At 38.4% G+C, this 15,195-nt stretch overlaps 1 protein-coding gene across 1 annotated transcript in view; it reads right to left on the bottom strand.

Moving 5' to 3' along the window:
• Positions 1-14,963, bottom strand: part of LOC135771696 (uncharacterized) — a 43,432-nt gene extending 28,469 nt beyond the window's left edge. The window contains exons 1-3 of the mRNA XM_065282062.2: positions 14,716-14,963; positions 14,179-14,629; positions 497-1,735 (exon numbers count right to left, since the gene is read on the bottom strand). Of these exons, the coding sequence (XP_065138134.2) occupies positions 497-1,735; positions 14,179-14,629; positions 14,716-14,727 (1,702 nt within the window). The 5' untranslated portion in view covers positions 14,728-14,963. The remainder of the gene's footprint in view (positions 1-496; positions 1,736-14,178; positions 14,630-14,715) is intronic.
• Positions 14,964-15,195: the final 232 nt, after the last annotated feature.

Here is a 15,195-nt window from a genome sequence, read left to right as displayed (position 1 = left end):
TGCTCTTCTCCTGAGTCTATTATTCACGTTCCGGTTTTCCACGGTCTGTTCACCATTGCTGTAGTGAAAAAACACTTCCCTGCCAATGACGAGTAATTCCGGCTTTCCGCAATACCGCTATTATCCAACAGGTGGTGATCTTCCACAACTTATACAACTCAGAAGTATTACCCTAGGACAAACAGCTGTATGTCCATGTATGTTTTATGGATCGCTCTGAATTGGATCTCTATCAAAAATACAAAAATGCAATTATCTCAGCTTTTTGGTGTTTTTCAATAAACCTACCCAAATTTGAGAGGTGATTACAAGATAACTAATGAAGGTAGGATGAAACGTCTTTTTTTGTTTGAAAGCAGAGGGTCTATTTTTTCATTTGATATATTGTACGTTTTCTGGAAGACATTCAAATTTTGTGAAAATCATGAAAAATGCTGGCGCTAGAAACTTTTTTTTAAACGCTGGCGGGGAAAGAGTTAAAGGTTCTGTCCAGTATGAACTCTCTGATGGGATTTTAAGGAAGCTGACTGAGCAAACATCTTGTCACACTGAGAGCATTTGTAAGGTTTAACACCTGTATGAATTCTCAGGTGTGTCACTAAAATGTCATGTCGATTAAAACTCTTCTCACAGACACTACAGTGATAAGGTTTCTCTCCAGTATGACTTCTCTGATGGACTTTTAAATGACATGAGTGAGCAAACGTCTTGTCACACTGAGAGCATTTGTAAGGTTTTTCACCTGTATGAACTCTTTGATGGGATTTTAAGTTAGACGAAGAAGTAAACATCTTGTCACACTGAGAGCATTTGAAAGGTTTTTCACCTGTATGAACTCTCTGGTGCTTTAGTAAGGTATCCTTTGCACTAAAACTCTTCCCACAGAGACTACAGTAATAAGGTTTCTCTCCAGTATGAACACTTTGATGAACTCTTAATTGAGATAATTTAAAGAAGCTCTTTCCACAGACACTACAGTAATAAGATTTCTCTCTAGTATGAACACTCTGATGGGCTTTTAAGTAACGTAAATAATCAAAAGTCTTGTCACACTGAGAGCATTTGAAAGGTTTTTCTCCAGTGTGAACTCTCTGATGGATTATCAGCTGATATTTATGACAGAACCGTTTATCACAGTGTGAACACTGATAGAGTTTCTCTTTAAAGTGAATATTCTGGTGTTTTTTTAATCCACTTGAATCCCTAAAGGTTTTGTCACATTCACTGCACTGATACGGTCTCTCATTGGTGTGTGAACACACATGTCTCTTCAGTTTATGTTTACAGCTAAATCTCTTCTCACAGTGAGGACACTCGTAAGGTTTTTCTCCTGTGTGAATTCTCTGATGAACTTTAAGATTTTGTTTGGTTCTGAAGTATTTTCCACATTCAGTGCAGTTGAAAGGCTTTTCCCCGCTGTGTGTCCTCATGTGAATATTTAGTTTATAGGAAGAGACACAAATCCTCCCACACTGCTCACAGTGAAACTGCTTCTTCTTCTTCTTCTTCTCTCTGTGGTCTTCTGAATGAAGTTTCTTCTCTTGTAAGGTAGTAAAGCTGATCTCAGATCTGGTGAAGAGTTTCTGTTCTGTGTGTTTTCTTTCATGTCTCTCTAAAAGTCTCTGTGAGCTGAATGTCTTTCCACAGGTGATGCAAGAAAGAGTTTGTGCTGTCAGTCGCTCTTTTGATGTTGAGGACGTTATTTCTATATCCAAACATGAATCACTCTTCACATCTGAAAGAAACATGAAACAATTTTTTTATTTGTACAGACGACTTTCACAATCTTTGTTGCATTATATGATGGCACTTCTAAGAATAAGATGAAGTATTTTTTAAAGGGATAGTTCACCCCAAAATTATCACTTTTTCCTGTGTCGTTCTAAACTCCCAAGTGCTCAGATTGTCTTCAGTTAGTTCAGTTGTCTAGCCAATTAGTATGAGGGATGATTAGAAGGCCAATGGGCAAGTTTGGCCAGGATGCCGGGGCACACCCCTACTCTTTTTCGAAGGACATCCTGGGATTTTTAATGACTACAGAGAGTCAGGACCTCGGTTTAACGTCTCATCCGAAGGACTGTGCTTTTTTTGACAGTATAGTGTCCCCATCACTATACTGGGGTGTTAGTAGGACCCACACAGACCACAGGGTGAGCACTAGTGGTGCACGATATATCGGCCGCCGATGTCAAAATAGGGCCAATGTGAACAGGCCGATAATCATTCCTGTTTATTTGACATGTGTGTAGGAGATGTGAGTGTGGGGGTGAGGAAGTTTGTTTTTGCACGAGCGCATACGTTACACGTGTGCTGAAGCAGGTTCTGTCGTTTGCCTGGTCGTTCTTCAAAGTGTCTGAAAAGGATCCTCGCTATGCTGTATGACAGGGGTGTCTAATACGTCGATCGCGATTGCAAAGGCAATGCCGGTAGATTGCACATAAGTTAACTGTGTAAGTTATCCTCATGCTGCTCCATGCCTCCAAGAGTAATTGTGAAACACGCAAGTCTTTTTGCGCGCGCGAGCGAGCGAGGGAGAGAGAGCGGCAGTGTTGTGCTGATTTATATGCTTCTAATACTTTTGTCATTTTACTTCTAGTTTGTTTCACTAAACCGTATCTCCGCTATTTTAAACAGTACTCGACATGTACTCCAGGATTTTTTTAAACTCCTCAAAAAAAATAAAGTCATGGTGACAGCCCTAAATCCAATGTGGAGATATATGCAGGATAGTCCATGCATTTAAAGTGTTTTTAGCATGTAGATCCTGTCGGCTTTATCATTTTAAAAGAAGATCACCATGCTTAGCTTCAGTGGGCAAGCTGTCTTGGGCTACAGGGTGATATGGCTGCTGGCCATATTTACTCTAATACTAGGGCTGTCACTTTTTATTCAATGTTCGAATATGCATTCGAACATGACGTGAAATATCCATATTCGAACAATAAATGAACCATCCGGTTTTTAAAATGCCATGGGTAGCGCATTTTTTACAGTAACACCTCGTAATAGGAAGGAGGCTGAGAGTGAGACTGACGACGGCAACTGTGCGCAAGAGAGGGAATCAAATTAGAGCAACATGAACCTCATGTGCATGTCAAGACAGAATTATAGTTTGTAAATAAAATGACATATAATTGTTTATAGTGTTAAATATTGTAGCAGAATAAAAAGCTTGTGTTAATACGTTCGCATTATAAAAATAGCATGTATGAAGATAATTTCATCATTTTTACAACGCAATGTAAACTTTATATTAAACAACAACAGCATTTGTCTTGTAAATGGATTTGAAATGATCATGTGCTGACTGTCGAGCGTCACATAGACGACAGTCAAGTGAGATCTGCTTAACTTAGCGGTAAATTTAATTTCATCTCAAATATCAAATGGTTTGTGCTCTCTATCATTAAAAACGGTCGAGCAAACAGCACGCGCAAAGATAATGTACTTGTCAATGACGACTCACAAACGCGCGGGATAGGCTATGCATGTGTGCTTGTTGTCAATGATTTCTTTCTCACAAACACGCTCAAGTGCGAGATATGTGTGCTTGTCAATGACGGGCATTTTCCGCCGAAATCAGCAGGCGCGTATTCCGTTTGGCATGGCTATATTTTTTTCATATAAGTTGTTATTCATAAGTTGATAACCTGATGTTTCAAACATTAAATAAAAAAGTAATCCAGACAGTCCTGTTTATGACTGTCACTGTTAATACATTTGTGATTGAATCTCCATTACGGTGTTTTTTTTTTTTATGCGTGCAGGGAGCACCTAGATATTCGAATATATTCGGATACATTGCATGATATTCGATATCCGTTCGAATTTGATTTTCCTCAAAAGTGACAGCCCTATCTTATACTACTGTTTTTGACACAATTACAACAACACTACTGAAAGGAACAAACCCTTATAATATCAACAACAATCACTCCCTCTTTTCATACAATGTAATAAACAGAGCCCGACCGATTTAGCGGTTTTCCGATTTTATCGCCGATATGAGCATGTCGCAGATATATCTGTATCGGCGTATACAACGCAGATATGCAGCCAATATTAAAGCAACACTATGTAGTTTTTTTACCTTTAAATAATGTCTCTAAAATTATTTCAGTGATAGAACAACTTTTAACTGGACAAATTGTACTGTTGCTGCAACTTGAGCAGCCTCCTAGCTGCTACAAGCACACTCTGAAAGTGGCGGTGGAGGGTAGGAAACACAGCCCCACCCCTCCCCCTGCCTGCAGAAGAGTGTCTGATACCAGGCACTGTTGCGCTTTTCAACCACATGGGGGAGCTGTAAGTCATTTTTACATGGAAACTACACAGTGTTGCTTTAACGTTTTTCACAGAAAAAAAGAAATGTTTTTGAATGATGCAAGTACTTGTTTGTCCATTAGAGCACCCTCCACTGTTTTGGTACTGGTGACCCCCCCTAACGAAAATTAACCATGGTTTTACTACAGTTAAAACCAAAAAACCATAGTTACTGCAGTAAAACCATGGTTACCACAAAATAATCATGGTTTTGACAACCATGGTTTTCAAAAACCCTAGTTACACCATGGTTACTGTAGTAAAACCATGGTGTTGCTGATAGTAATCAATACACCAAAAAAATACGGTTACTACACTTAAATTACCACAAAAAAAACATGGTTAATTTTCGTAAGGGCCAGGTCACCGTGTAGTGACACCAGCCAACCCCCCTTGCCATTTACTTCAGTCAGTGGTCTCTCAGTTAAGGCAGCGGCAGTCACGCGGTCTCTTCACAACATTTTTACACCTGGTTATTTAAGACACCTTTGGTCGATTGGATTAAAAGTGGACGAGAGAGAAAGACATTCCTGTCACTTGCGAGTTGTTGAAAAGAAAGCTGCTGGTGTTGTTACTGAACATGCTCATTTCAGAGCAATTGATTAAATAAGTCCATGCAACTTTACACCCTTGCTATATAAAAGCGGCGGAGAGCAGATGCTTAAGTTTTATATAAGTCTAAAGTCTGCGCTGAACACTGTGGGTTCGTTACATCAAGCATTGTCTTCTTAAAGGTAAATTGCTTATTAATTTTTGAAGTACATAACTTACTGTAAAGCTAATAAACTTCATAAGTTTCCCTTTTCAATACAAGTCCTATATATCGTTATTCTCGTCAAACCTGCCAATGATTGTATGTTGTTCTGTTTGTGTTTATAAGTTATTAATAATAAGTCAAGTTTACAGGTTTGTGCAACGATATCAGACTCATTTTGGATAATAAACACACCTGCCTGTATTACACGTCTTTGTCACGCCATTTTAAGTGTCACGACATTTTTAATGTGAGTGATCGTTGCAAAAAAAATATTTTATATAGTATATATAATGTATATAGTGTATTCTATCTACAGTACTGTAGTATAATATACTGTAGTATGTGTGTACTGTACTATAATACACATAATGAATACCGGCCGATATATTGTTATCTGTCTTTTTTACTCTCTTATATCTGTATCAGCATCGGCCCAAAAAATGCATATCGGTTGGGGTCTATTAATAAATAGAGGAGTGAAAAAGTGAAGAATATTATTAATTAAATTAATAATAATCACTGAAATAATACATTGTCAGGAAAGTAACAAACCAAACAGCGTATATCATTGCATTTCCAAACTGGTATTTCATGTCAATTCAAATAATTCACATTTTGTTGTTATAGTTTATGAAATGGCTGTTGACAAAAACGCTGTTTATCTATGCATTTACTCATACATCAACTTTATCAAACTTGTTATAGCTCACGGAGGTAATAAACAGATGCGGAAACTACTTACTAAAGTAAATTTTTAAGTATTCATATTTTATCAGTGTTTTTCTTTGGAAAACATACATTCCAAAGCATATTATCATAATTTGTACTCCACTACATTTCATAATTTCAAGTTTTTGGTTTATATTTAATATTTAAGTATATTAAATATCTAGGTTTTTTTTGTACTTATACGCAAGTAAAAAGTACTTTTACTCAAGAAAATTAAAAGTACACAATTTTTATGTAATAAGTTATTAAATCAATTTTAATATGCAATATAAAAAGGAATACACAGTAGTATGATTATATACTTTAGAATGTAGTGAAAATTTTTTAGTAAAGTACATTTTTTCCCAAGACAAACACTCTGATAAAGCACAGATGATTGGAAAATGTACTTAAAATTCTCAAGTAGTGTGCGCCTCTGGTAATAAATAATTAATGTCCACAGACATTTATTTAGATGTTTTTAGCAAAATAATGTTTATCTGGTTAATGTTAATATAACTTGGGGTACATCTTCTTAAAAGTTAGCTGAATGTGGTGGCTGTGCTTCTGCCTTCAACCCGGTAAGTGAACAGCAAGATGAACGAGAGTTTAAAAGGCTACTAATAAGCATACAAAAAATTAATTTAGCATTTTTATTTCCCACAAGCATTCATTCATGGCTGTTTAATTAATGAAAAGCTACGTTGTTACCGAGACAGGATTTGATGAATCAATTTACGTGACTCTGCGAGTTTGTCTCAATTTCTTAGTCAAGCTGCATAGATTGCTTTTCAGGCATTTATAACACATCTTATCTGTGCATTAATGTCTGTTATGTTACATAAATTGATTTATTAAAGCAAAGTAAGTATTCTCAAAGTTCTTTTAATGAAGTTGCGTCACTCCACCGTCATATTTGCTGCGCATGCTGTTGTTGTTGTCTCCTCTCATAGATATATACACTAGATGTCGCCTTGGGGTTCTGAGCATGCGTCAAAACCGCCGCCATCTTAGGACAGGGGTCTTGTCATAGGAAGTATCTGGGTAAAGCTGCTATCTCCGCCTGTACTTCGAATTCATGGACGATGCCGGACTTTTGTTCTGCGTATGGATGTTAGGGCTACTAGCACTATGCATTAAAGTTAGAAAAAGTCGATTTTCAAAATTTTAAAACTTTCCTTTTTTCTTGGCCCAATGCTAAATATATGTCTGACTGTTGAAACGAACCAAAAGAAAATCGCATTCATGACGATTTATGGTGATTTTATTTCCGTTACACCATTGCCTACAATGACGCTGATGCGGGATTCCCCTGTTTCAAGATGGCGGCTCTGTTTGACGCATTCAGTCCAATGAACTGCCGTAACCAAGGCGACATCTAGTGTACATATCTATGGTCTCCTCTCATCAGTGGTGAAATGGCGTTCAGTGCACAAATCTCAAAACGGCCACAAGATGGCGGCATTTATCGGTCAAGCCGATATTACAAAACTGATATCCGAAAATGGGAAAATGCTTAAAGCAGGGGTCACCAATCCTGCTCCTGGAGGGCCAGTGTCCCTGCAGAGTTCAGCTCCAACCCTAATCAAACACACATGAAGCAGCTAATTAAAGTGCCCATCTTATGACTGCTTTTCCACAAGTTATATAGGTGTATGAGTTCCATCAAGCATGTTTCAAAAGTTGTTTGCTCGAAAAAGCTTGTAGGAAAAGATTGTTACCCATCTCTAGTAGCCTCTTTTTCAGGGCAGTTTAGATTGTGCCGTTTTGAGCTAGTCTTACATATTTATGAGCTACTGCTCCTTTGATCACGCCCCACTACTAACGTCATGTGATCGTGCGCATGCTCAGTGGTATCGTGAGCAGTACAGACCATACTGTGTTATTATTTTATATATTATTATTATTAACGGTTTATGTTGCCAACAGACAAATCATGCAGAAAAGTATCACTAATAAGTACACTACAGGAGAAGAAACTCATGACACACAATGATTCCAGAGTAAATTGTGATGTTACGTTAGCAGTCACAACAATAAACTCGTTTTCCCTGGACAATGCTAACATATTCCCATTATAAAACATTTTCAAACGCATTATTTTCGCAAATTACAGAAATTAAGACCCGGCGGGGGATGTATACTGCTTGTGGACCGCGTGCTAATTGCTAGAAGCTAGCGGGAGGTCCGGACCGTGTAACTTATATATCTATGCGGACCGTAAAGTTATTAGAGGCTCACCTCGTCAGAAAAGCCGGGGCGTACGGTCTCGGTTAGTTTGGCAAAAAGCTTTTAGCTCTAGCATCATAAATGTAGTATTTTGTGACAGAAGATGACAACATGCAAAATACAACGTGACTTCTTACCTTATTTTGTTGATATACAAAGATCGCGAATCGAATCCAGTCTGTTTCAGATGTGTGAATGATCCATGAAAGTCCAATAAAATACATCCAATTACCATTTTTGTCCACAAATGCTTATAATCCGTGAAATATAGATACATAGTCTGTTGTTTACATCAGATTTCGCATGAAGGTCTCATCGCCTACAATCTGAGGACTGTTTGCGTCGTAACACACTGTATATAAGATATACTGTATAAACTCCGGGTTCCAATAATCACGCGTTAAAACTTTGTTTTTAAAAGTAGGTGGGAGTATAATCCATAATATCCAAATAGCGCTGTTATTTCCGTGAGAGATGATAACAGCACAGAGGGTCTCATTCAAGTGACTGCTCTATGCTCTCTAGCTACCTGGTGGGTGGAGACCTGCGAGTGGGGTGGTGGGCGGGAAAATTCATACTGAATGTGACGAAACTTTTTGTTACGTCACAACGGAGCTGAGTTTGAACTCCCGCAATCTGAGACTCAAGGCAGAGGACATTCAGAAACCTGTATCTCACTCAAAACAGCATGGATGGATTTTTTTCCAAGTTTGTATGCGTGTGGGAGCATCAGAGACACAAAATAACACCCCAAAACCCAGAAAAAGTGAGTTTTTCATAATACGGGCACTTTAAAGTGCTTCAGGATTGTTTGACGATTAGGGTTGACAATATTTGCATAATGGCTTCAATAAAAAAATAAACTAAAAAAAATAAAAACAAAAAAAGATTGCCAACTACGTCAGCAGGTGACGTGTAGTAGTCTGCTCATGAACAACCAGGGAAGAGAACAAATTATATAAAAAAAAATTTATTTTGATTTTGCGGGGCCAAGCACCTTCAGCGCAATGAGCACCCAAAGCACAGCAAACACCACACGACGCAGCAAATGCGCAAAGCGCAGAAAGCGCGCATTACAGAGCCCGAACCCGAAGCAAAGCAAATGCAGAGCAGAACCACTGCAGTGCGGAACGATTAAAACAGTAAAGATGGCAAAAATATAACACGTGTGGAAAACCAGACAGGTCGAGAAGAACGTGTTAAAGGGAACACAAGGGAACCCATGACCTCAGGTTCCCAAAGCATGGAGCTTACCGTATGCGCCACTGAGTAAATGTTTAAACCACTGAGTTGGTGTGTCCAAGCTATAGAAACAAGCTTTAGAGCTATAAACATTGATATCCAGCAATTACCAAAAGTGCAGAAATGACAAGAGAGAGCACAAATAACTGAAATACAATGTATAGTATGAAAATCACAAAACTTAAGTGAGAAAAAAAGTTAAGACAAAAAACCACTGCACATGGGATTCGAACCCAGGAACTCAGGTTCCCAAAGCACGGCACTAACCGCATGCACCACTGAGTAAATGATTAAACCACTGAGTTGGTGTGTCCAAGCTATAGAATTGAGATTTAGAGCTGTAAACATTGCTATCCAGCAATTACCAAAAGTGCAGAAAATGACAACAGAGAGCACAAATAACTGAAATACAATGTATAGTATGAAAATCACAAAACTTAAGTGAGAAAAAAAGTTAAGACAAAAAATCACTGCACATGGGATTCAAACCCATGAACTCAGATTCCCAGAGCACGGCACTAACCGCATGCACCACTGAGTAAATGATTAAACCACTGAGTTGGTGTGTTCAAGCTATAGAATAGAGATTTAGAGCTGTAAACATTGATATCCAGCAATTACCAAAAGTGCAGAAATGACAACAGAGAGCACAAATAACTGAAATACAAAGCGAGAAAAAAGTTTAGACAAAATATCACTGCACATGGGATTCGAACCCATGACCTCAGAACCTCATGGCGTGTGGTTAACTAGATGCACAACACAGTTAACACAGCTCAAGGGGCAGCAAAAAAACAGCTTAGGTGCTGCAAGGATTGACATATGCCAATCAACACAGATGCAGAACTGACAGTGCAGAACAGAACTAAAAGAAATACAATGTATATGAGAATCAAAAAGCTCAAGTGAGATTGAAGACAAGAAGATCATTCTGTATAGTAATGCTATACAATGTAATATACAGTCACATTAATTTACTATGACAAATAGACAACGTCACAGGCACGGTCAACTTTGGAGTGGTATTTTTAAGAAAGAGAACAGAATATCAAAAATCTGTTCGGTCATTTCTGTGCGGATTGCTCCAAACATTATACGAGCAGCACCTGGCATAAAATAAACAAAATTTGTAAAAGGAGTAGCGAAAAAATCATCTACCATATGCTTTACAATAACACATGAACAGAATGTTGGAAAATGACAAACAAGGTATCGTTGCAATCGGCATAAACCAGTGAATACAATTTCACAAAGAAATTAATATCAGACAAAGTATTCAGAAGTTATAAGCAGTTCCATAAGAACTGTTATAGTTTATAACCCCTAGGTGGCGCTGTACTCTGACTTCCCAGGTACCTTCAGAACATCATGTCGAAGCTCCTTACCAATTTTTGCGCGGATATGTCCAATAGTTAAAAAAAAAATATAACAAATTATGTGAAATTTCAAAATGGCGGACAGGCGGTTTGGTCAAACCCGGCATAATACACATCGACAGATGCGGCATGAGGTAAGCAATCCATAGACATCAATATCATAATTTTCTGACTAAAGGTTCAGAAGTTATGGGCAAAAATAGCCTATTTTATTATCTCATGACCCATAGGTGGCGCTGTCACCAAATTTGGCATGAACCCCAAGTTCATGGTCCACATGAATTGTACCAAATTTCATTTCAATTGATCAAAGAATGACCGAGCTACAGCTTCAGAACCATTTTTGCGTCAACCTCGTTAAGTTTGCGCATTTATTACTTTTGAACAAAGATAAAAATCAAAATTCTGTTCAGTCATTTCTGTGCGGCTCACTCCAAAGATCATCTGTGCCGAAATTCATAACAATTGAACCAAATTTGAAGGAGTAGCAGCGAATAAACGAAATACTGTACATTTCAAAATGGCCGCTACTGTAATGGGTGGAGTTTTACTGTAAGGTATTAAAAATAATAAGCATGAGGAGAGCAATCACGTGTACTAAGTAGAATTTTCATAGATCAAGCGGATCAGCAGTTATAACCATTTGAACATTGAATTTTTGCACTGCTGGTGGCGCTATAGAGTTAGTGCTAGTGACCCCATTTTTGGTCACTTGACTTTTCAGGACCACCCCTACAACTGTGCCAAATTTCATCATTTTCCTATGTACGGTTCATAGGGCTGCCATAGACTTCCATTGGGGAAATATAATAATAAATATAGCTGCAAGCAGCGATACGGGGTCAAGCACCTTCAGCGCAATGAGCACCCAAAGCACAGCAAAAACCGCACGACGCAGCAAATGCGCAAAGCGCAGAAAGCACGCAATACAGAGCCCGAACCCGAAGCAAAGCAAATGCAGAGCAGAACCACTGCAGTGCGGAGCAACAACAGTAAAGATGGCAAAATTATAATATCAGACAAAGTATTCAGAAGTTATAAGCAGTTCCATAAAAACTGTTATAGTTTATAACCCCTAGGTGGCGCTGTACTCTGACTTCCCAGGTACCTTCAGGACATCATGTCGAAGCTCCTTACCAATTTTTGCGCGGATATGTCCAATAGTTAAAAAAAAATATAACAAATTATGTGAAATTTCAAAATGACGGACAGGCGGTTCGGTCAAACCCGGCATAAAACACATCGACAGATGCGGCATGAGGTAAGCAATCCATAGACATCAATATCATAATTTTCTGACAAAAAGTTCAGAAGTTATGGGCAAAAATAGCCTATTTTCATATCTCATGACCCATAGGTGGCGCTGTCACCAAATTTGGCATGAACCCCAAGTTCATGGTCCACATGAAGTGTACCAAATTTCATTTCAATTGATCAAAGAATGACCGAGCTACAGCTTCAGAACCATTTTTGAGTCAACCTCGTTAAGTTTGCGCATTTATTACTTTTGAACAAAGATAAATATAAAATTCTGTTCAGTCATTTCTGTGCGGCTCACTCCAAAGATCACCTGTGCCAAATTTCATAACAATTGAACCAAATTTGAAGGAGAAGTAGCGAATAAACGGAATACAGTACATTTCAAAATGGCCACTACTGTAATGGGTGGAGTTTTACTGTAAGGTATTAAAAACAACAAGCATGAGGAGAGCAATCACGTGTACTAAGTAGAATTTTCATAGATCAAGCGGATCAGCAGTTATAACCATTTGAACATTGAATTTTTGCACTGCTGGTGGCGCTATAGTTAGTGCTAGAGACCCCATTTTTGGTCACTTGACTTTTCAGGACCACCTCTACAACTATGCCAAATTTCATCATTTTCCTATGTACGGTTCATAGGGCTGCCATAGACACCAATGGCTAAGAAGAAGAAGCAGAATAATAATAATACTAACAATTCCAATTAGGGTTGTAACGGTACGCAAAAATCACGGTTCGGTGCGAACCCCGGTTTTGAAGCCACGGTTCGGTTCATTTTCGGTACAGTAAGGGAAAAATGCAAACATTAAACTGCAGGTTGTTTATTACTATAAACTTTTTTTTACAATTTGATTACACTTTTTTTTAAACAGTTTTTATTAAAATATAACACATAAAATATATATAAAATGAAAAAATAATAAATAAAATATAACAGAAGGTAACTCTTTTCTTAACCTTCTCTTAAACTTTTTCTACTAAAACCTTGAACTAACAAATTCAATTCCTGAATACATTAATGAACTATTAGCCTACATTTTTGCCACCAAAAATTTTCTGTTTTGATTTATTTTGGATTGTTTAACTCACAGTATTGAATTGGCTATGTACCATCTCTGTATAAAAAATAATATTACTGCTCTATGTGTAACTGCATAGCAAGCAACATGATGATATACTTATTATACACTCATTTTGAGATTAGTGAGCTGCATACATAGCCATCTTTGATCTTTTGCATGTTTATCCTAATCTTTGCTTGTGTCGTCAATGTAAGCTGCCTGTGACTTTACTAATGAAGCCCTCCGTAGCTGAGTAAGCCCGGGTTACAGCTCTTCTCTGTCCCGACCAGCTGATCGCATTGTGACAATGATATGATTGACGTGATGTGCAGATGAAAAATCTGATCACGCATTCCTTATTCTCGCTGTCACAGAAAGCGCGTCTCATGAATGCGTAGCAACGAAAGACGTGCATCCTCTCACGCACTTTTGAAAGAACAAAGCAGCGCGTTGACACGCGTTTAACATGCGCTTTTAGATATGACACGTAAACGTTTACATCAATAATCAAACAGATATACAACTAAGTAAATAAAAATCTTTCTGTGGGCCGAATTATGTTATATGTTTGACAGAAGCCTGGCGCTGAACGCGGAGACTTCCGCCACTTAATATGTTCGTGCGGAAACGCACGTATTATGTTCCGCACAGGCGCACACAAAATGCATTCGGCCTTTCGGTGCACGTGTGCACCGTGCCGAAAGCCCTGAACCGAAACGGTCCGGTTCGAATACACGTACCGTTACACCCCTAATTCCAATAGGTGTCACAGCACCTTCGGTGCTTGACCCCTAATAATACTGACAATAACAATAGGTGTCTCAGCACCTTCGGTGCTTGACCCCTAAATATTATTATTGAACGACTGATGGACCTTTTTGGCGATGTCCTTCATTATGAGGAAAGGATTGTGAAACAAACAAATTCAATGGGACAGACAGAAGCCTCCCGAATTTAATCAAAAATATCTAAAAATGTGTTCTGAAAACAATCGGAGCACTTGGGGTTTAAGGACGACACAGGAGTAAGTGGTTTTGGGGTGAACTAACCCTTTAAGCCTACATGCCTATTCCTTAATAAGTTTTAAAGATATCCTAAACTCCTTTCACATTTTAGTACTTACACTTTTTGGTCTTTTAATTAGTTAATTTGTGACTGAAAACCCAAAACAGGTGCTCACATGACAGTTAAAAACACAACAATAATTAAGGAGACATACCTGATGGAATAAAATCATCATTTTCATCAGTACGATCTTCCTCTTCTGTGTGTTCAGTTTTTATTTCTGTGGGTTCAGTTTTTATTTCTGTGGGTTCAGTTTTGATTTCTGTGGGTTCAGTTTTAATCTTCATCATGAGGTTCGTGCAGTCGATGAGTTTAACTGAACACATCTTCAGTGTGGTCTGCAGGATCTGCTGCTGTTCTCCAGCGTTACAGACAGAATCCAGAGACTCTGTGGAGGTTTGATCCTCCTGTAAGCTCTGTTTACTGTCACACACTGTAGTGTCCTGAGTGTCTGTGGGCTTTGACTCAGTATAACAGAGTAAAGTCAGACTGAGCTCGGAGTCCAGCAGTGGCTGTGGTGTGCGGCTCTGATCTCTGCTCATCCACACTGAATCCAGACTCCCATCATCAGTCACATACACTGAAGATTCACAACAATCCACATCCTGACAACACAACACACACAGACAGTAAGATTAGAAATGATTTGATGTTGTCTGATTCAGGTAAATGATGTTTAAGCTGAACAAACCTCTCGTTTCATTGCTAAATCTCCTCTTAACCTCCACTTTGTCTCCAGTAACGCCACCTCTTTCTTCAGCTAAGAGATTTCTGTGATGAAATCATCAATATATCCAGCATGGACAGATCAGTTCCTACTCATTTACAGCACAGCACATCATCAACGTCTCAACACTAAAATACACAGAGACAAGACTCTGTTTACACTCAATGAAACACACAAAAGAGAAAAACACTGAGGATACACAAACACATCACACGCGCGCTCTTTCTTTCTTTCTTTCTTTAGTGAGTTTATCTGCGGACAAAAGAGCTGCAGCGCCTCCTGCTGTACTGGAGAGAGAAGACTCTCACTGCTTTACAATGGATTTAGTAAAACAAGTACGCGTCTCAATTATGGCCAGAAATCATCACAAACTATTGTATAAAGTAATGACTAAATGAAAAGAAGGGGTGGGAAAATAATTGCTAAAGAATAAAGACAGAACAT

The sequence above is a fragment of the Paramisgurnus dabryanus genome, chromosome 8 (genome assembly GCF_030506205.2).
Source record: "Paramisgurnus dabryanus chromosome 8, PD_genome_1.1, whole genome shotgun sequence".
Taxonomy (NCBI): Eukaryota; Metazoa; Chordata; class Actinopteri; order Cypriniformes; family Cobitidae; genus Paramisgurnus; species Paramisgurnus dabryanus.
The sequence above is the reverse complement of the archived record's forward strand: the minus strand, read 5'-3'. Positions and strand labels throughout refer to the sequence as shown.